Source organism: Ictidomys tridecemlineatus, chromosome X, assembly GCF_052094955.1.
Source record: "Ictidomys tridecemlineatus isolate mIctTri1 chromosome X, mIctTri1.hap1, whole genome shotgun sequence".
Classification (NCBI taxonomy): Eukaryota; Metazoa; Chordata; class Mammalia; order Rodentia; family Sciuridae; genus Ictidomys; species Ictidomys tridecemlineatus.
In genome coordinates, this window is record NC_135493.1 from 966,501 (window position 1) to 989,685 (window position 23,185).

The 23,185-nt window shown below is 38.4% G+C and overlaps 1 protein-coding gene across 2 annotated transcripts; it reads left to right on the plus strand.

The window, feature by feature from the left end:
- Positions 1-156: 156 nt before the first annotated feature.
- Positions 157-23,064, plus strand: Mpp1 (MAGUK p55 scaffold protein 1). 2 transcript variants are annotated; one of them, XM_005341999.4, is made up of 12 exons: positions 158-405; positions 7,100-7,243; positions 7,593-7,671; positions 8,674-8,759; positions 11,244-11,312; positions 15,308-15,504; positions 16,915-17,021; positions 18,098-18,178; positions 19,320-19,400; positions 20,895-21,097; positions 21,341-21,415; positions 22,412-23,064. In XM_005341999.4, the coding sequence occupies exons 1-12, from the start codon at positions 304-306 to the stop codon at positions 22,586-22,588; spliced, it is 1,401 nt and encodes a 466-aa protein (XP_005342056.1). In that variant the 5' UTR covers positions 158-303; the 3' UTR covers positions 22,589-23,064. The 2 variants fall into 2 exon arrangements, with proteins under 2 accessions (XP_040143301.1, XP_005342056.1); XM_040287367.2 differs by lacking the exon at positions 18,098-18,178 and having other exon boundaries at positions 157-405.
- The last annotated feature ends 121 nt before the right edge of the window (positions 23,065-23,185 follow it).

The following is a 23,185-nucleotide window of genomic DNA, read 5'->3' on the forward strand; positions in this document are numbered from 1 at the left end:
TGGTCCTGCTTTGCCGTGGGAGACCTGGAGCATACGTGTGCCTCCTTATGGCTTTTCTTGCGTTCTCCAGGGGCTGGGCGCCTCGGAGGCCAAGGAGTGGGAAGGCTTAGGGGCGGAGCGAAGGTGGGATTGGGCGGAGCGTGGGCGGAGCTCCTCCTTTGCCCTCCCTGCTGTCAGCCTGCAGTGTGGTGAAGGGCGCAGTCGCGCCGCCGCGTCCCTGCCGCCTCCGCCACCCCGCAGGCCCCAGGTTCCCCACTACTGTCGTTGCCTGGTCCCACGTCTCGGTGTCCCCGCTTCTGTGAGATGACGCTCAAGTCGAGTGAGGGCGAGGGTGGGGGCAGTATGCGCACGGCGCTGTCTGACCTCTACCTGGAGCACTTGCTGCAGAAGCGCAGCCGGCCGGAGGTGAGCGGGCCCCTCGGGTCCCCAGGGTGCGGGACTGCGGCTCGGCTTCAGGCCTGAACATCCGCCGCGGGATTTTCCCCACTTACGTCCGTGTCTCTGTATGGTTTAATCTTGGGTGTCCTGGACGCTGGGTGGAGGCCTCAGCAGTCAGCAGGGTGGGGAAACCCAGAGAGCTCTTGGCCAGGTTCCTGCTGGGCTCAGGGTGCGGTGGATCCTTGCCCACAGCAGCCCTTCTAGGTAGAAATCAGGAGAGGCCGCAGCCAGGGCAGAGCAATTATTAAGGTCAAGGAAAACTTCCTCGTGGACGGAAATGAGTAACAGAAAGACTTAAAGGAACACATCCAAGAGTAGGTCTGCCAGGTTTTTGGAGTGCTTGTGTTTGGGTCAACAGACATGCTTGTAAAAGCCAACTTCTAGCTCTAAAGAGCTCATTCACTGTTCCTTTGCATTTAGGCAGTCTCCTTCTGCTAGGTGCAAATGGGGTAGCTTCTGTGTATGGATGGAACAAGGAATCCTAACATTTTGAAGGTCATTCTGACAATGATATAACAGGGATGGCTGGTTTAAAAAAAAAAAAGCTGTTAACCTCTGTTCTCCAAAAGGCCCTCAGAGGAGGTTGTATTTCTCTGTTGTGTAGCAGGTGTTCCCCAAACTCAATAAGCTACAGCACTGAGCTACCTTCCCCTCCTGGACAGGACTGGAACCCTGCTCCTCACACTCTGTACCCACTTCATTTGAGAGATTTATGAAAGTGCTTTGGATACAGCAAAGCTGGCATTTGTAGTGGACCCATACAGATACTAAACAAGACCCATTGTCTAGACAGAATATTCAAAGATGATGACAAGTGCTATGAAGAAAAATGAAGCAGAAAATGTGTCACAATGAAGGTGACTTTTTAGCAAAAACCTATTATGTGTTTTTCCCACATGTATTTATTTATATGAAGGAAAAAAAGAAAAAATGAAGAACAAGAAAACCCTGTATTACAAAAGTTATATACTGGTTCCTTAATTCAGAGACTTTATTTCCTCTTCCTAATGTGTGGCATCACTTCCTCTCTCCCCAGCCAATTTTGGAAATACAGTTATTTAATCTTGTCTTTCTGTACTCCACACCCAAAGTCTCTTTTTAGTAACACTGAAATATTACAGTAATTCATTGCTCGGGGAAAACCTGTACATGAGTGAAAAGTCGACTTTTTTCCTCCAATGCTGACAATTCCTCAAGACATTTTTGATTGTCACAACTAAGAGGATATTGCTTTTCACAGCAAAGAATTATAATACCCAAAATATCAATAGTGCTGAGGGGAATATCTGTTCCTTATGTTCTACTTCAGTATCTTATCTAGGGAGAACAAATGAGGTAGAAAACAACAGAAGTTATGTGATAAAACTTTTATCTACTTGGCCCTTAGTGATCATAATAAAACCAGATCCTATCTGCAAAGTATACTGTCTTTTTAGTCTTGAAAAAAAAGTCTTAAAGATCCTGAAAGTGAAGGACAGGGAACAAGGTAGACTGACAGATCCTACCACATACAGGGAAAATTGGAGAGAGGAGTAAATAATTTGAAAATTTTATTTTCTAGTATTCATTCTGTGAAAAGAAAAACCTGGAATGGAAATAGCCCCTTCTCAAATAAACAATTAGATCCATGCAAAAGTTCTTTCTCAGAAAAAATAATAAATAATTAGGAGCAGACTCACTGATCATGCACCCCACGGACAGGCAAGACAGCTTCCTGCCATGGCAAAATGTGCTGCATTGAGCAAGAACCCTTGTGTCTTTGCACAGGCTGTTCCCTCTACTAGGAGTGCTTTTTGCCCATTCATCCTGGATAATGCAAAATCCAGGCTTCAGCGGTGCTAGGCACCTCTCACTGCTCTACAGAACTCTATGCCTCCTGCCTCCTTCGGAGGAAACATCTGCAGCAGGGTTCAAAGGGTAGAGACAGTTGCTCAAAGGAAGTTAGAATCAAAAAAGAGATTAAAAACAAACTTGGCTTGGGGTCAGTGGTGGTACAGTGAATAGAGCAGAGGCAACTAAAGTTGGATTCCTCATCCAGACAGTTGGCTTAAGAGCAAGTGACAGTTTACCAGTGACCATAGGATAGAACAAACATTTTTTCAGCCCACTGTTGGGTTCTTTGCCAGCTGCTTCCACATGGAGAATTAGAAGGCCCACTCCAAGACAGCAAGGGGACATCATAGACAGCAGACTCTGGGGCTGCCCAACAACACCTGCCGGCCTGTCATACAGGCCTTGGGCCCAGGTGCCAGAAATATCCGGTCTTCATATGGGCAATATCCTGTTACACTTTGGGAAAAAACAAGAGAAACTACGAGGAAACCAACAGTACTCCAAGGAATTAGAAAGACATTAACACTGTTTAACCACAAATGATAAGTACTGGGGAGAGAAGGAGGCCTAAGAGCCAGAATTTTCTGGCATGTACTATGTTAAAGTCATACATTAACTAGGTGCTTTGTTTCTCAAGCACTAAATTCATCTGAGAACACATACATCAGTCCAAAGACCAAGTGTCTAAAGATCCTTTTCCAATGTGCTTCATCTATCCAGTGCAGTCTGTACATGTACAAACTTCTCCTTCCACTGAAAAAAAAAAAACAGGAAGCCTAAATACCACCATTCCACAATCAAGATACCTGGCCTGAGTTCCCACGATAACATTAAGCCAGTGCTGGATTTTGTGTGCAGTAACATCACTCTTTAAATTAAATTCTTATTTCCACTTTGTGATCAATATTTGGAAGCATAAAATGCTTTAGAAAACTGTTTGAGCTTTCAGGGTTAGTAAGTCTCTGGCTCCAGGAATTAAACTATAAGTACAGACTTCAAAGTTTGTGAGGGTTCAAGGAGAGAATATGATGCAGGAACCCACCAAGCCAGGAATCACAGGTGAATCATTATAAATGCTTCATTAATGGTACATTCCAGGTATATGGTAAATTTCCAGAATTTGTGGCCACCTGTGTATATACTATGGTTGCTAACCTGCATAAATAATAGTTGCTGATTAATTGATAGAGTTCATTTGTAAGTTTGGTTTTTAGCTTTTTCAGCCCCACAATTACTATTGATAAGAGGATATAAGCCAGAATCCTTGATTCTGTTCCATTGACCTGTGTGTCTATACCATCTGGTCTTTACTGAACCATAGAAAAATTTTAAAACTGCAGACTAATTCTTCACTTTAGCTATTCACAGGCCTGTGGCTTTTTCTTCACATGGTTTTTAAAAGGTCAAGTCATCCAGAGGTACTTTTAGTCTAACTTACATGGATCAGGTGAGTAAAACCATTTGTGTATAAGGAAAATAACATTCCAGGTGCAAGGTTATTGCAGCTGACACCAGCCTCTGGACTAACCAGCAGTGCAGAACATGAGATCTGGGCCAGGTAGAGAATTGGAGTTTCCTGATTTTTACTAAACAAAATAAAGACACACTGTCAAAATAAAACAGACTTATGGCCCATCAGTTTACAACTTCTGCTTTCTTGGAACTTTATACATTTATTCCTTGATGTGTTGTTCAACCAGTGCAGATACTACCTCTTGAAACTCTTCATTTTTAAGGGGAGAAGATTACTGGCCCCTTCCCTTTATTTTTTTTATGATTTCTCCTCTTTATCGTGTGTATGAATGTCTTAATATTTTCATGGTGCTGACATTTACAATCTGTTCTCTATAATTGTTTCAGGATTAAATTTAAAAAGTGAAAATCAGTAAACAGTGTTTATATTATTACACTTGATTACCAACCCAACATCCCACTTCTCACCTACAGATCCCTGATCTTGTTTAGGATGTAAAGTATCCAACTAAATTCTTATTTTTCTAGTCCCTTTTGCAGTGTAGGATGGTCCCCAGTGATTCAAAAGGAGATATCCACTGGGGAGGTTTTAGGATAGGTGCCACTGGCCTGGCCCTTCTTCTTTCTTTCTGTGTTGAAAGTGGAGCTGATGGCCACAGTGGCAACTTTCCCATATGTATTTCTAACATCATACTACACTTTTTTCTTTCTTTCCTTCTTTCTTTTTTTTTTCTTTTCTTTCTTTTTGGCACTGGGGATTGAACCCAGAGCCACATCAGCATTTTTTATTTTATATTTTGAGACAGGGTCTCACTAAGTTGCTTAGGGACATGCTAACTTGCTGAGGCTGGCCTCAAATTTGTGGTCCACCTGCCTCAGCCTCCTGAACCACTAGGATTATAGATGTGTGCCACCACACCCAACTTTTACTCATTTCTTTCTAATGCAAACACAGTTCATAATCTGGGAAACAATTTTCTTCTCACACCATCCTGTAAGTACCCAATTCATTTCCTTAAAAGCAACCACCATTTCTTATGTCTCCTTTTAGAGTTGTCATTCATAAGCATATATGAATATATTCATTTTTACTTTTTATTCTGATGCTGGCATACTTTTTCTTACATTGTTTTTTTCAGTGCTACATGGTGCCCCCCTCATATAGTGCTAACTGTATGATTGAGTCATCTACTGTAGAGTACCTTGGAGTTATGTGAAGTTCTGTGCTTCCAGCTAGCCTAAGTCAATTTTCAAATTTTGTTATGACAGCAATGCCATATGACTTTGTGTCATGTGAGGGTTTTTTTAAGTTATAGTTACTAGATGAGGCAGTTTTTCTTTCTCAGTAACTTCCCTCATTTGAGGTCACCCAATAAGTACCACTATTTCAAACCTCACCATCTTATCAGAGTTTCTACTTACCCCTTAGAAAGAAAGCTGAAAATCAAAATTAAAAGGTTATATTTCACAAAGAGTACCCGTATATTATGAGACATATGTTTATCCAAAAGCCTCTGCTTTAGATCTCCTTATCTCCCATCTTCCTGTCCTTTTTCCTCTGAGCTCATAAGTAGGCTATTGGATCCACTTTCAGTTTGTACTCACAAACTAAACTATCACATCTATGTCACTTTTGTAGCCCAGGCCTATTTCTCATTCTTTAGTAGGACATATTGGTTTTTCTCTTTTATTTGTTTATTTACTTTTGGTGCTGAATATTGAACCCAGCGCCTTGTGCATGTCACGCCAACTGAGCTACATCCCCAACCCAGCCATATTGTTTTTGATTTAATATTTTACCTGCAGGTGGAAGTATAAACGGGGAAAATCACAAAGTACCATTGGATGAGTTTTAGCAAATGCTTCCTATGAAATCCATCCCCCATCATGATATAGAATATTACCAGCATTCTAATTCTGATGTTTCCTGGGTTTCTACTTGGTATCCTCTGTCTTTTTCATTTTAGCCATCCTAGTGGGGGCGTGGTATGCCATTGTAATTTTAATTTAATTTATATTCCCCTGATTACAGTGAAGGTGAGCACTTTTTCATGTGTTTGTCAGCTGTTCATGTGTCTTATTTGATTAGAAGTCTGTTTATATCTCTTGCCCATCTTTTCATTTAGTTGTCATTATTGAATTATGTTGCCCATGCTGGTCTCAAACTCCTGGCCTCAAGTGATCATTTTGCCTCAGCATCCCAGTAGCTGGGACTGCAGGTGTGCCATGCTGGGCTTTTCTTTGTCTTTTGAAGAGAGATTTTAGGCTTGATTAAGTCAATTGCTTACATCTGTGATTATTTCCTCCCATGTCTTGTCCATGTAATAATACTTCGCCTACCTAAGTGGAGTTTTTGATGAACAGGCGCCTTAATCATAAACTCTTTTTATCTTTTTAGTTTTCATCTTATAGTTAGTACCTTTTATGTCATATATAAGACTTCCTTTTACCTACTTCACAATTAGGGAAATGTTTTCTTCTCAGAGCTTGATTGTTTTACCTTTCACATTTAAGTCTAAATCCATCTGTAATTGTATTTTGTCTGTAAAATGAGCAGGAGCCAATATTCATTTTTCTTTATGCTTATATGATTGACCCAGCACCATTTGTCATGCAGAAAAGAGAGCAACTGGGGCTTGGACTCATTAGTGTGCCTATCACTGGAGAGGTAGTTATTGTTTAGAATGGGAACAAACATTGTCATCTGTGTTCACTTTTCTCTCTGCACTTGTCCTTTTCTGCCTCTCCTGTCATGAATTAATTTAGATCCACTCTCAATGTTTGCTATGCAGTGTATGTACATGTGTATACCATATTGGAAAGCTAAACCTTGGGGCCTGAAGTGCTTCTGGATTCAGAAGTTTGTTTTTTTTTTTTTTAACGTATCAATAGACTTTTGTTTATTTGTTTCCACGTGGTGCTGAGAATCAAACTCAGTGCCTCACACATGCTAGGCAAGTGCTCTACCACTGAGCCACAACCCCACCTGAATACATTCAGAAGTTTTTGAAAAATATATATCCATACCCATATATAACATGGATATATATATATATTATATAATATATATTATAATTATATAATATATATATTAATACCCCAGCAAGGTTTATGGGAGCACCCTGTAAATCAAACATGTTAATATGTCTATAGCAGTCTAGTTAAACATGTATGTTCATTTGGATAAATCAAACTTACAAACAACTTCTCATTGATTCAAATGAGATTGGATGCTAAACTTAAGAAACAACTGAGTTTTCAGAGCCTTTTGGATTTTAGGATTGTGGATTATGGACTGAGAATATGGGCCTTTGCTCCTTACTTCATGCACTACTCTGTTGTTTTGACTTTATAGACTGTGTCAAACCAGTTGAATGCTGTAACTGAGGATATGTACACCAACGGGTCTGCTTCCCCAGGTAGCCCTGCCCAGGCCAAGGGACAAGAGGTGCGGAAAGTGCGTCTCATACAGTTTGAGAAGGTCACAGAGGAGCCCATGGTAATCTGTTATCATATTATCACCTGCTACTTACTCTCCACTGTATGTCACTGGGCCGCAAGAGTTAAGGCAGCCAAGAAAAATGTGGGAAAAACTCCTCAGAAAAGAAAAAAAAAGAGTTATTGCATAAGGCTACTTATGAAGTTAGGAAACCAGCCAACTCAACTATTGTGTCTCAGCGTCCCCATCTAAAGCTCCTCTCAAAGTAGGCTTTCTGCCCATTCTAGTAGAGGACTGTTCTGGGTATATATGGGAAAAAAATTTCCTAAAAAATTGCCTTAAGCTGTTAATAAGATAGCATCATAGACAGCTTAAAATGAAGTTGACTGTGTCATTTCCTATATTTCAGGGGATCACTCTAAAGCTGAATGAAAAGCAGTCCTGCACTGTTGCCAGAATCCTTCATGGAGGCATGATTCATAGACAAGGTACTTTCTGGGGTCCTTGGTCACATTTTAAGCCAGGATTAATCATTTATCCCCTGTTCAGTGGTATGGGACATGAAGCCTATAATCTTCAAAAGTTATAACATTTTTGTGACTGTGCCAAGAAAATTTTTGTGGCTTAATAACTAGTTCTTTAGAAAATCTTAATATGAATTGCCCACTGCCACCATTTCTCCCTCTGAGCCTTCTGATACATGTTTTTGTATTTGATATTTTCCCAGATAGTTAACATTTAAGCCATTACTATATGCCACTCATTGTTTTATGATTTGAATATACAGCAGTGAAGAAAACAGATCATCTCTATTCTCCTGCAGTTAACAGTTTAACTGAGAAAGCAGATGTTAAATAAATAAAAATTAAGTATTGTGTTTCCTTAAGATTAAAGTGCATTCAATTTTCAAATACATCATTTGGTAAAACCAACCTCAGGGACTAATGAAAGAACAAAATAATATGCTAAAATGCAGCACGTTTTCAGCAGCTAATGATAACCTCTGTTTGACTATCTGATGCATACCATACTTTGAATGCTGCCTGGAAGTTTCCTATCTAATGAACAATTAGCCTTTTATGTTTAGCTGAGCTTTGTTTTTTATCCAGGGTGACACCAATATAGATAACTACTGTTCACATAGACTTTTAACTAAACAATAAGTTTTTTTGCCTTGCTTTGTTATTCTTTTTAGTATATGCATGTGTGTCAGGGTCTCCTGAAGTCAGAACAAGGTGCTTTTATTCAGCTCTTGAAAGACTTAGGTCAAGGAGAATAAGATAGTCTTGAATTGTTAAGCAACCTGATACATCCCTTGGGGATTCAATAGGATATCTCTCATGGTTGGAAGTTTTTAATCCTGAGTATTTTACACAATCTACTTTAAAACATGCTCTAGATAATGATTTCTCTTTTTTATTATCTTGAATTGTATTGACAGCTGTTGTTTGAAACTCTATTCTGTGCATTGATTGTATGTTTCATGGCAGGCTCTCTTCATGTGGGAGATGAGATCCTAGAAATCAATGGTACAAATGTGACTAATCACTCAGTAGATCAGCTGCAAAAGGCAATGGTAGGTATTTTCCATGCTAGATGAAGATTTTTCATGGTCTTCATGAAGTGTTGAAGCATACTGATATTAGTACACCTCATTTCTCTGCCAGAATCTCTGTACCTTATTGAGGAAGCTATTATCTTTTCCAATCTTTGTTCTTACAAGAAATGACATTTCTCTGCTACCATTTAGTAAAAACTCTAAAGCAGTGCAAATAACCTAGAGCATCAATGTGGTATGATGGAAAGAACATTGTACTTTAACGGCAACTCTGAATCCCAACCTTAGTTTTTTCTGGCTCTGTGACTTTGAGCAAGTCAATGAACTTCTCTAAAGTCTTAATTTCCTCGTCTGCAAAACAAGGAAACAAAGACCCACTATGAAGAGAGAAAGGAATATTATAAATGAAAATTTGAGAGCTGGGGTTGTGGCTCAGTGGTAGAGTGCTTGCCTAGCATGTGTGAGACACTGGGTTCAATTCTCAGCACCACATAAAAATAAATAAATAAATAAAAGATATTATGTCCATTTATAACTAAAAAAAAGAAAAATTGAGCATGATGTTTATATTTAGCACTTATTACATGCAGCATTGTACTTGATGTTTGCTCACCATCATGTTTGCTCCTCCTGATTTTTTGCCATCTTTCTCTACTCTTCCTTGGGCCTCTAATAACTACATCAGTTGGGCTCCAATGGGCTCAGCAAAAAGTTAGACAATAAGAGAGAAAGGAATATTATAAATAATTAGGGTACTTATATCTCCACCTATTCCCTATGAGACCATTTTGGCGAAAGCCTCTTCTCTCCTGTATGTACAGCTTTTGGTAACTACCATTCTACTCTGGACTTCTATGAATTTTTTTTTATATTTCATATATAAATAAGTTCATTTGTTGTTTATATATATTTATATTTTGATTTTTACAGAACAGAATCCCTTGGTGAAAATATAGAATCAAATAGTATGAATGTAATGTCCTCCTATTCATTCAGGATAGCTATTATTATTGAATTACAGCAATTTCATTCCCACCAGGAGTATATGAGAGTCTTTTATCCCCAAATTCTTGCCAGAATTACATATTATCATTTCTTTTTAATTTTAACTTCTGTCTCCATTACCAGGAAGACATTATGTGGAAGTAGAGATTAAAATGATAATTACCAAAAGCTGGGTTTGGAGAGGATAATGAGGAGAAGTTGTTCAAAGAATACAAAATTCCAGATAGACAGGAAGAATTAATTCAAGAGATATACTGTACAACATGGTGACTATAGTTAATAACAATGAATCATATTCTTGAAAATTTCTAAGAGAGTAGATTTTAAGTGTTCTCACCCCCCAAAAAGTATAAGAGGTAATGTGTGTGTTAATTACCCTATTCTTTCTACAATCTATACATATTTCAAAATAACATGCTGTATATGATAAGTATATAAGTATGATTTTTGTCAAATTGAAAGAAAGTGAGAAAAAGTAACAGATATTCAACATTAGTTATGATGACAACTTATAACTTAAAGAAACCATGAACTACTGTCCATCTATTTGATTGACAGAAATGAAAAAGAAATGTCTAATATGTAATTCTGGCAAGAATTTGATGGATAAAGGACTCTCATATCCTCCTTGTTGGAATGGAATTGTTATAATCTTTTAGAAAAGTAATCTGAGGACATCTATTAAAACTGAAAATGTTGGCCTGGGGTTCTGGCTCAGTGGTAAAGTGCTCACCTAGCACGTGCGAAGCCCTGGGTTCAATCCTCAGCACCACATAAAAATAAATAAATAAAATAAAGGTATTGTGTCCAACTACAACTAAAAATAAATATTAAAAACTCAAAATGTTCATACCATTTTATTCTACATTTCCACCAAGGGAATTCTGTTCCATAAAAATCAAAATATCAATATCTAAGCATATATGTTCAAGAATGTCTGATATGGTAGATTATATGAAAAAGCTGGTAACAATCTGTTTGCTTACTGATGGGAGTGAAAACTGCATAAACTGTGATGCATCTCAAATGTTGACTGCTACAGAGCCATGAAAAATAATGAGTGAGGGCCTCCTGCAGTCACCTAAAAGTATATTCCTGAAGTGATGCCAGAATAAAGCAAGTTATGGAATAATGTGTATATATGAATGTAAATATTTGTAATGCTATCATCATCGGTGTGGGGAAAGATGTGGATATATGTGTGCCAGGACTCATTTCAGGAATTTCCAGGGATCCCTTGATAGTCAAGAGAGCAGGGAAAGTCATTAGCTTTTTCTTCATTACTGTTTGTATGTCTTCTTATTGTCATGCCAATTTATGGGGTACATGACACTTTTTTTGTTACAGGAGGACTTATCCTGGAAAAATCTCAAAATGTAGTAGAAATATAGCTGTTGGTGGAAAATCCTGAGGCTTTGAGAGGGAAAATAACTTTAGAGAACCCAGAATCATGCAAGTCAGTTACCCTTACAATTTTATTTATTTGCTTTTTAATAGAAAGAAACTAAAGGAATGATCTCATTAAAAGTAATTCCCAATCAGCAAAGTCGTCTTCCTGCACTACAGGTAGGTGGCACCTTTTTCTCTGTTGAAAGTTTGATTGTAAGTGATATGATTTTAACTTTTTTTTTTTTTTGGTACTGGGGATTGAACCCAGGAGTGCTTAACCACTTTCCCCAACCCTTTTTTATATTTTATTTTGAGATAGGGTCTTTCTAAGTTGCTTAGATCATTGCTAACTTGCTGAAACTGGCCTGGAACTCAATCCTCCTACCTCAGCCTCCCAAGTTGCTGGGATTGCAGGTGTGCACTACCACACCTGGTGTGATTCTAACTTAAAGGTCTAAATATCTCAAAAGTGTTAAGCTGCTTGTCTGAAGCTCTGTAAACTAAAATACATGAGCTCATTTACTTTTCCTGGAAGCAGAAGACAGTGATGACAGTAGTAGAGTATCAACCAGGCAGTGGCATGATCACAGCCTTACTCATGATCCTTTGTTGCCAGTAGTCAAGAATGAAGTGATCATTTATACAAGGAACACTACAAATACAATTGAACATGTGAAAAAATAATTATTTTATCTGTCATCAAAGAAATGCAAATTAAAATTTGTGTGATATGCCAAATATGCCAGATTTCACCAAGGAAATTGGAACATAAATATTTTTAAAAATAGTAATCATGAAGCCCAGTGGTTAATAGTATCAAAGTAAAGGAGGAGATTCTTCTGAACACTTATAAAAATTTGAGTCTATTGTGTACAAATCACTGTGCTAGAATATGGGGTTAATATGAAGAGAAAATTTCTGAGAGAGTAGATTTTATTTTATTAAAAACTTTTTTATTTGTTCTAATTAGTTATACATGACAGTAGAATGTATTTTTAATTTTTTTAGTTATATATGGACACAATATCTTTATTTTATTTATTTATATACAGTGCTGAGTATTGAACCCAGTGCCTCACACATGTGAGGCAAGAGCTCTACCACTGAGCCACAACTCCAGCCCTCTCATCACATGCATCATATACAACCACAATAATGGGATCCTAAATGGAACAAGTTATATTTATTCTATGTATATATAATATGTCAAAATGCACTCCACTGTCATATATATCTAGAAAGAACAAATTAAAAAAGAAAAGCAATTCTAAAATTTCTGTTGCAAATTACATATGATAGTATAATCATCTTTTAAGTGAATTTATTTATTCAAAAAATTTATAGTTGTAGGTGGACAGCATGCCTTTATTTATTTATTTATTTATTTAGACAGAGAGAGAGGGAGATAATTTTTTCATATTTATTTTTTAGTTCTTGGCGGACACAACATCTTTGTTTGTATGTGGTCCTGAGGATCGAACCCCAGCTGCACACATGCCAGGCGAGTGTGCTACTGCTTGAGCCAAATCCCCAGCCCAGCATGCCTTTATTAAACTTATTTTTTATGTGGTGCTGAGGATCAAACCCACCGCCTCACTCATGCTAGGCAAGTGCTCTGCCACTAAGCCACAACCCCAGCCCTTAGGTCAATGTACATTTTTTTTTTGAAAGAGAGAGAGAGAGAGAGAGAGAGAGAGAGAGAGAGAGAGAATTTTTTAATATTTATTTTTTAGTTCTCGGCGGATACAGCATCTTTATTTTTACTTTTTATGTGGAGTTGAGGAATCGAACCCAGCGCCCCACGCATGCCAGGCAAGCGCGTTACTGCTTGAGCCACATCCCCAGCCCAAGGTCAATTTACTTTTAACTGAAGCTTTGACATATGTGAGCATTATATAGAACACAGTACACATATCACAAGTGTAAAATTGGCTGAGCACAAGTTGTATCAACACCCAGCTCAAGAGATAGAATTTGCCCAGCAGCTACTAAGCTTCATGCCTCTTACCTCAAGGCTAACTACAACTGTGACTTCTAACACCAGAGACAGGTTTTGCCCCTTTTTCAAATTTATATAAATTGAACTACATACTAATAATTATTTTGTGTCTCATTTTTTCACTCAATGTCATGTTTGTGGGGGTCATCTAAGTTGCTTGTAGCAACATATGATTTATCCTCATTAATTCATTGTATGAATATACTACAATTATTCATCTATTGGCATTTTTGCTCTTATGAAATTCTGCCATGAGCCTTCTTGGGCATGTTTTGGTACACACATCTATGCCTTTCTGTTGGGGTATAATTACTGTGTTGTAGGGTACAAGTACATTCATCTTTAGATTATATTGACACATAGTTGTCCAAAGTTATTATAATAATTTATATTCACAATTGCACTTGGATGACATTTCTAGTTGTTCCACATCCTCATCAAGACTTAGAATTATCTGGCTTTGTTTTTTTTTTTCCCCATTTGGCCATTCGGATAGTGGTAGTATCTCTTTTTATTTCAATTTGTATTTCTCTAATAACTAAGGAGGATAAGCTCCTTTTTATATGACAATTTTTTTCATCACAGATCCTCTTTTGGAAGGTACCACTTCTTCAAGTCTTCTTCATACCAATTTGAAGGAGTCCCTTGTTTATTCTGTGTAAGAATCCTGTGTAATATATATCCCAAACATGTTCTCTTCTTGTGTGGCTTGTTTTCTTACTTTCTTCGTGGTGCTATTACTTACTAGAAACTTTTAATTTAATGAAACACTCACTGCCACTTTTTTTCTTCTATGATTAGCCATTTTTATGTCTTATTTTAAAATATTTTGATTACAACAAGGTCAAGAAGATATTCTCCTGTTTTCTTCTAAAACCCATCTAACATTAATTTTTGTGTAGTATGTTATAAGGAAAGAGGTAAAAAGTCCAGTTTTTCCATGTGGATATCAATGGAGTTGGCATTATTTATTGAAACAATTGTCCTGTTTCTATTATATGCACCATTACTTTTTTTCATAAATCATGTTGTAGGTCTATTTGGAACTCTGTTATTTTCTGTTGGACTGTTTGTTTACCCCTGCATTAAATTCACATATCATATTGGGGAGAAGACACATCTTCACAATATCCTATAGAAGTGGTAAGAGCAGGCACCTTTGTTTATTTCTCAAGCAAGAGATGTTAAAATCTGAAATAAAACCATTAGCAAATCAAATCATAATAAATCACAAGCAATCAAATAGGCTCTAATTTCAGGTGGTTGTATTAGTCTTATAAATGGGTTAGGAAGTATCATCATTTTCAATTATTTGTATGAGACTACCCTTATTTCTTCAAATACTATTTGAAGAACTAACCAAAGAAGTTATCAGGTGAATGTGTACATGCTAGCATGTTTGGGGGCAGGTGAGCAGAATTTTTAATAATGGATTTGAGTTCAAAGGATAGATTTATCAGTTCATACTTTCAATTTCCTGTTATGTCACTTTTGGTAAATTGCGTTTTGCAAGGAATTTTTGTCAAATGTATTAGTGCAAAATTGTTCATAATATCCTCTAATAACCTTTTTAATATCTCTAGGATCTCTACTGGTAAGTTGTATCTCGTCTATTATATGAATTTCATTAATCTTTTGGAATAATCAATTTTGCCATAGTTGATCTTCTCAATGCTATTTTCCATTTAATTTCTTTTTTGCTCTTCATTATTTCTTTTCTTCTTTCATTGGGTTGGATCATTTTTGTTTAATGATATTCTCAGTTAACATCATTATCAGCAGCATTTTCAATGGCATTTAATACTCTTCTAAAAATTGATTTTTACAGTTACTTGGTAATACATTTATTAGATAACCATATTTAACTAGTTCCCTATTCTTGGAAAATTAGATTGTTTCCAATACTTCACTCTAAAAAATAATTCTGTGATGAGTGTACTCATCCATACAGCATTACTAAGAGTGCTGGTTTGTATCAGATAAATGCATAACCCTGTGGGACCAGAGGGTATCAACATTTGAAAACTTGGAACACATTCATATTACTAGACTGTCTTCTAGAAATGTTGTTCATTCCCTGTTTACATACAGCAGAAATTTCTGCATACATGCTCTGATGCTGGTGTTTCTTGTTGGGTTGCCACCTGCAATTTCCTTTGACCTTTTTTTTCAGATGTTCATGAGAGCACAGTTTGACTATGATCCCAAAAAGGATAATCTGATCCCTTGCAAGGAGGCAGGGCTAAAGTTTGTCACAGGAGACATTATCCAGATCATCAACAAGGATGACAGCAACTGGTGGCAGGGACGGGTTGAAGGTTCCTCCAAGGAGTCAGCAGGGTTGATCCCTTCCCCTGAGTTGCAGGAATGGTGAGCCAATTTTGTGCAGGTGGGCTTTACAGATGGAAAGGGCATCTGCCTGCCACAAATAATTGCTTAGATTTAAAAATCTGTTGTGCTGTGTATAGTTTCTGTTCTGAGCAGACCTACTAGCTTCTCTGAAATAATGTGTGGAAGGGGGGCATAATGAGTTCATAGGCTTGACTAACAGGTCGTTCATTACAGGTAAAGGAGCTCTCCTTGAATGATTGTCCCACAATAACAAAGTCCTCCCTTTTCTCTTGCCTCCCATATACCCCTCTGTGTAATTTGTGGGAAGACTTCTGAGGTCTACAGTAAACAGTTTCATTTTAAGTATATGTTCTTTATGTAGATTACTGGTACATAGAAAAAACAATTCCTGTCCGTGAGTCAGATTGCTCACATAGTGCTAGGTTATACCACATACAGAACGATCCACATCCATTGTCAACCCGCCTTTGCCTCTGCAAATAAGTCCAGTTTAAAGATTACAATGCTAAGAGGTGTTTGTTTCATATACCAGTCTCTGAGTTTTAAGCCAGAGTTTGGGTTGACCTTGTCTCCAGTGATGATACAGTGGAAGGGAAGTTATAAACATGGCAGTAAACCACAGGATGTGCTTTGTAGAAATAAACAGCATTAAAGCAACAGAAGAAATGCAGTGCAAAACCTGGATGATATTGGTCAAAGCCTGGAGCAGGAACAAATGTGTCTTCTAGGTGTTTTTTGGAGCTAATACCTCACTAAGAACATTACAAGATAAGGAGCAGCAGGGCTGAGGAAGACCCAGGAGAATATGAGATAAAACTGTGGGCTACAATTTATTAATGAGGCATGAAATCAATTTAGTGAATTACAACAAGTATTCCTTTTTAAATGATATTAAATAGAAATATTAGTATATTACACATAAAAGATATTGTTTCATGAAGCTGTTGTTTTGTGTATGTAGTATGTATGCGTGTGTATATTTTATTTACAAATGCTTGTATGTGTAATATAGGGTTACAGTGGGCAGTTTATTTCTTATAGTGAGGTGGGTGCTGGGCCTAAGGCCCCTGCCTGATGCTACTCACACTAATGCAGGGATGGCCACCCATGGTTCACATCAGAAGTGGAAAGAACCCAGCCAAAATAGTCAGGCTGCCTTAAGGGGAGCATGTGGTAGAAGTTCATTTCCTCTTGGAAACATTTCCACATAAAAATTCCAGAGAGGATAGGGAACGGAGTAGGTGAGCCCTGGGGGGGCCATTGCTACATAATGTTTTTTAGCCAGTATAAAGTGAAGGAAGTGAATCAGTTTGGAAGTTTAGTATAGAAAGAATAGTGTATGTGTGTGTGTGTGTGGGGGGGGGTCACTCAGTCCTCAGGGTTTTACACTGAGGATCCATTGACCCTTTGGTCATTTGTTCCTGCTAGGCGAGTAGCAAGTGTGGCTCAATCTGCTCCAAGTGAAGCCCCAAGCTGCAGTCCCTTTGGGAAGAAGAAGAAGTACAAAGACAAGTACCTTGCCAAGCACAGCTCAAGTAAGCTTTCCAAACTGCCTCACTCCATGGTCCTGGCTGCACTAGGGTGTTTCCCAGGCTCTTTAGGCAGCAGAAAAAAGGAGATGTTGCAGTGTACAATGGAATATACATTAAACAGAAAGTATGCCATTTCTTCTGGTTTTCTCTTACTCATTTCATCTTCACAAGCTCATTGCAATCAGACAGACAATGATAATAGATATAAAAGAACACTAGTGTTTTCCCTCACCTGCTCATTGCCTCAGGTAATGAACTGAACAGATTTCTACCTTTTCTGTTTACACTTCACTCATGGCATCAACACCTTCAGCAATGTCTGAGAATCCCCAGAATATAGCCTTTTTTCCTAAGAACTAATTTTGGCTTTTTTTTAACCTATCATGGTTGGAAATATAACAAGGTCATCCCTTAGTATTTATTGGGGATTGGTGTGGGCACCCCCACAGAAACCAAAGTTCTCTGATGCCTAAAGTTCCTTACATAAAAACGGTGTTGTGTTTGCATAGAACCTATGCAATCCTCCCATTTACATTATATTAAGTCATGTCTAGATTTCTTGTAATACCTAATATAATATAAATGGTATGAAAATAGATGCATACTGTATTCTTTAGGGAATAATCAAAAGAGGCTGTATGTGTTCAATACAGACACATTGTTTCCAATATTTTCAGTCTGTAGTTGGTTGATGCCAATGATGCACAACCCATGAAGATGGAGGACCAACTGTATATTTAGATAATAAATGAGTTCAAGCAAACTGCTAATAAAAAATAAGTAGTAGTCTAAAAACATTTATCTACCATTTATTAAAGGTGTCTATTCTGTGTTACGATACTCCCATCAGAACAATCCGTAGAACCTGAAGCAGATATGGTCAGGGCATCAATTTTGGGGAGGTAGAGGGATGGAGAGTTGGAATAAGAGCTTCCATCTCTCTGAGCTAACCTTTCTAGTTGGCTTTCTTGACCCCTTCTCCAATACAGATATGTTCCTCCCCACCAATCTCCTTGGCCTCATCTCTTTCCTTGCTTGTCAGCTATGGAAATGAATCTTGCTTGGTTTTTTGTCTCTAGTTTTTGACCAGTTGGATGTTGTTTCCTATGAGGAAGTTGTTCGGCTCCCCGCCTTCAAGAGGAAGACCCTGGTGCTGATCGGTATCTTCTCATTGCCCTGCACTGCTTTGCTTGCTCAGGAGCACATTTCTCTTATTTCCCTGCCTACTTTATGTACCCACCCCAAAAAAGGCAGTAAGGAAGAAATGGAGTGAGGTCTCTTGGGTTCTCCATATAGGGAAGGTATAAAGAACTTTTGGGGTCCTTAAAAATACTCCATCTGGGTCCACCTCACAAGTGAAAGTAAACCTTACAAGTTGGCTTATGTTCATTTGTTTTTACTATTTTAAACCGATTCTTTTAGATTGGGTTTGTTCCTAAACTTCTTTGTCCATCCATCTGGCAGGCAGCAGTGGTGCACCAGTGATACACTTTTTTGGTTAAGTGCATGTTATAGCACTTTGATAGCATAGTGGGGGGCCCTTAAATTACTCTGAGGTGTGTAGTCATCCACAAAAGCCCTGGGAGCTCCCTTGTCTCAACTGACTCTGAATCAAAACAGAATGAGCCCTTACTCCAGACCCAGGTATGAGGGCCTGGGTAGATGACCTTCCTATTCTTACAGTTGAAACATTAATTGGTTAGAGGATCTGTATTAGAATTCTGGTGAAATTTTCAGTAAAACCACTGGCTTAAAATCCATTCCATTAATTTTGGAAAACTCAGGAAAGTAAATACACTTATAAAAATAAACAGAAAAACTCACATTAGTTGGTTCCTCTGTGGAACCATGTTCTGAATCCTCCCGCAAATGACATGAAACTTCTTTGTGGTCTCAAATTTTCTAACAGCTCAAAGACCCTGAGCCCAGCCCACATGGAACATCAACTCATTTTTCACTTCCTGGCAATTTTTTTTTTTTGGCTGGGGGAAGGATACTGGGGATTGAACCCAGGGGCACTTAATCACTGAGCTCCATCCCCAGGCCTTTTCATTTTTTTATTTTGAAAGAGGGTCTCACTTAGTTGCTTAGGACCTTGCAAAGTTGCTGAGGCTGGCCTCCTACTTGGCATCCCTTGCCTCAGTCTCCCAAGTTGCTGGAATTACAGGTGTGCACCACTGCACCTAACACCTGTTGGCAATTTTGAGCACTGAGAGATGAAAATCCATGTCCCATCCTCACTCCCATCCTAGCTTTTGTCTTTGGGGGAAAGTGATGGAAGCCTTTCTTTTCTCCATGCAGGAGCCAGTGGGGTAGGTCGCAGCCACATTAAGAATGCCTTGCTAAGCCAGAATCCAGAGAAGTTTGTGTACCCTGCCCCATGTAAGTAGCTCTTGGGCATCTTGAAGGGAAGCAAAAGCCTGAAGGACAGGCATCTGTATTGCATATTATCACATTTAACACAGCTCTCTGAAATGATTTGCAGCCATTTTTGTTATTTTTTGATTATAAAAACTAAAAATTTGGAAAGACAAAAACTTGTACCTGCAATTGCTGCAGCTCACAAACAGAAATTGTTTTCTTATTGTTCTATTTTACATAACAGAAGCTGAGGTCAACATTTTTATTCTGCTTTGAAAAATTAAGCAAGAATTAAATTTATATGTATTACTTTTTTATTTTACTATATAAACAATTTCTCATGGTCCTCTAATTCACTTTGAGAACTATTTCATAGTCAATTGATGTACTATAATTTGTATAATAATTTACTTGATTATGTCACTGTAGTTTGACATTTAGACCGCCTCCAATTCTCATGAAATGTCTTCTGAGTCACTTATAAAACAACTTTTACCTGACATTATCTTCATTTTCTAGCTCTCTTCTCACTATTGTTTGACATTTAGGCTGCATCTAATTCTCATGAAATGTCTTCTGAATCAAAGCAGTGTTTAGGATACACCTGCAGTCTTAGATATGGAGAATAGGGCCAGCAGTCAAATGCACAGAGAACTCTTTCATATCAAGAAGTGAATCTACACAGTACAGTTGTGTGTATTCCCAGAAAGAGATACTGCTTAGAAAACCATATTGTGAATCTGATTTTTTTCCCTTCATTTATGTCTCCCTTTTGCCTTTTTACTCATGAATCAATGAGTTGTCCAAAGGGAGACTCATTCTGGTGACATATTCAGAACAGAAAGCAGATGGCCCTGGGTCAAGGAGTGAGTGGAACAAGTCTGGAAGTAGAAATAATCATTATGGGCTCCTTATAAGTTTGAGTGAGAAGGGAGTTAGAGTTGTTTTGCTTAATGGAAAGAGTTTTTAAGAAGTTGTGGGTTGAGAGGAGGGAGCCAGTTGAGAGAGAAAAGGGGGATGGTGTGGAAGGCAAAGGAGATGTTCAATGGAAGATGGAAAGGAGTGGTTGGGAGGTTGTTTGAAGCTACAATATCTGGAGCATGTTTTACTTATTAGAAAATTTATATTAGTAATATATGTGTCTCTTAATCACATTTTAACTTAAACTAACCTGAAGTGCTCTTCTTTCCAGGTCATAAGAGTATATTTCCAAGAAATCCTGACCAGAGCCCATAGATCCATATTTAAAATATTTTCATTTGCCATTTCTTTATTTTCAAGTTTCAATATCCCTGGATTTGGTCATTTGAGATATGTAACTTCATATAGGGAAAATGAAAGAAAAATTTTTCATTAAGATTTGCCTTTTAAAAATCAAATATGCAATAGGCAGATGGGGTGATTCCTGGTCTGCACTGCCTTCTAGCTCAGGCAGAGTTTCTATACAGACATGATAGGCCAAGCCATTAGTCAAGGACCCAGAGCTCATCAGGGATTTTTGGTCCTTGCACACAGATACAACAAGGCCACCAAGGAAGAGTGAGGAAGATGGAAAAGAGTACCACTTCATTTCAACAGAGGAGATGACAAGGAACATCTCTGCCAATGAGTTCTTGGAGTTTGGCAGCTACCAGGGCAACATGTTTGGAACCAAATTTGAAACAGTGCATCAGATTCATAAGCAGGACAAGATTGCCATCCTTGACATTGAGCCCCAGGTAGGTAGCCATAGAAACTCAAGAGTGATGGGTTTAGTCATGCAAGGGATGAAAACGGGGATGATGAAAAGCATTGTTCCTGGGAATCTTCTGGGAGCCGAGTTGCTTCATATACTTTAAGTGGGGTCAGCCTGGAACAAGACTAGTAGTACTGGAAATGATAGAAAATACTATTGGGGTTGCTTATGAAAAGGAATCCACTGTGACAGCTTTTTTCTTTCCTTTTCCTCCTTTTCTTTCTAGACCTTGAAGATTGTTCGAACAGCAGAACTTTCACCTTTCATTGTGTTCATTGCACCTACTGACCAGGGCGCTCAGGTGAGAAGAGGTTGTTCAATATTGGTGGGGTTCACTCAGTCTGGGTAGTTCTATTCATTAGGCCACAACTCAAGTGACAGAGGCAAATGAGATAGGTTCATTGTTGAGACATATGGATCGAGTGGCAGGTCCTGACACTGGTGTGGTATGAGCTTTGGTAGGGCAAGCAGAGAGCTGTGAAGAATATAAGTGGTACTGAACCTATCCTGGGGTACAGTATGGCCATGGGGAAAGAGAGGCCTGAGAATGTTTCCCTTTGCTTATAGAATTTTGTCAAACTTTTCATTTTTTGCCATTCGAATAGAGGTAGAAATGTATTTCATACTTTTTATCTGGCCACATCCTTAGCTCATTTACCCATTGCGTTATTGGCCTTTTTCTTACCATTTCCAGGAACTCTATATTAGGGTTATTGGTCCTTTGTGATAACAGTGGCAATCATTTTCACTTTTCTGTAGTTTAATGACCAGTGTTTTCATAGTGATTTGATCTGGGACCAAAAAAAAAAAAAAAAAAGTCCTATGATTTTAGGACACATTTATCTTTGCCCTGGGATTACAACTTTACAACTCTTAGTTGTTGCTGAAATGGCTCTGTAGCACACTAAAAGGCATTAACTGGGAGATGCTAATGAAGTCCATGCTATGGAACAGCTACTATTGATCTTCCAGAGGGCTTTGATTATTTATAATCAGGGTTACCTTGAGATCCTGTGAGATGTGCAAGTGTTCTTAATTGACTGCCTCAGGCAATTAATATCTTCCGAGTTTGATCCTTCACATAGTTGGATAGGGAGAACTGGGGTTATAGCTCACGGGTAAAGTACTTGCTTAGCATGCAGAAAGTCCGGGGTTCAACCCCCAGCATCATGCCAAAAACAAAACAAAAACAGGTGATAGGGAACTGGACAATTCTAACAGAAATCAATGCCTGCTTAAAAACCTCACCTTGGCCTGAGCCCGGGATGCTTCAGCCATTACTCTTTGTTGTTTACAGACGGAAGCCCTCCAGCAGCTACAGAAGGATTCTGAGGCCATCCGCAGCCAGTACGCTCACTATTTTGATCTCTCATTGGTCAATAATGACGTTGACGAAACCCTTAAGAAACTGCAAGAAGCCTTTGACCAGGCATGCAGTTCTCCACAATGGGTGCCTGTCTCCTGGGTTTACTAAGCTTGCAAATCAGGGAGGACCCACTGTATGCCTCTCCCCAGCAGCTGGGACTCCCATTCCCCTTGCTTTAAGACAAGCAGGGCTGCTTCAACTAGTTCTGTGTTCGCTTCCAGCTCTCTGCAATTGTCCTAAATAGGCCAATAGAATCCACTGCTCTTGCTCAGGTTCCTGAAGGGCTAGGGTTTGGATAGATGGGGTCCTATTGATCTGGACTTCAAAAGGATCTCTGGAATTGGGAGTAAGAAGTATCATCAAAATGCAAGTGCTAAGCAAAGATGATTCATAAAATAGCAACAGACCCTGTCCTCTTAAGTCTGAGCTCCTTCACCTTCAAATACACTAGGCATCTTTTCTTTTTAGAGAAAATATCTTCTGCAACTATTTCTAAAATGCCAAAAATGAAAGAGCTGTACAAAACAATGTCTGCTCTAGGAGAATCCTCAAAAGCAATAAAAATATTGCTGTTAAAATGCCAATGATCTCTCTGGGTTTTCCATTTGCATCACAGACCTCTTAGAAAGGGAAGTATCTCCAGCTTTGTTTCAACTCCTAGGCAATTTTATCAACGTAAGATGCCTCTCACGTCTAGATGCAGTT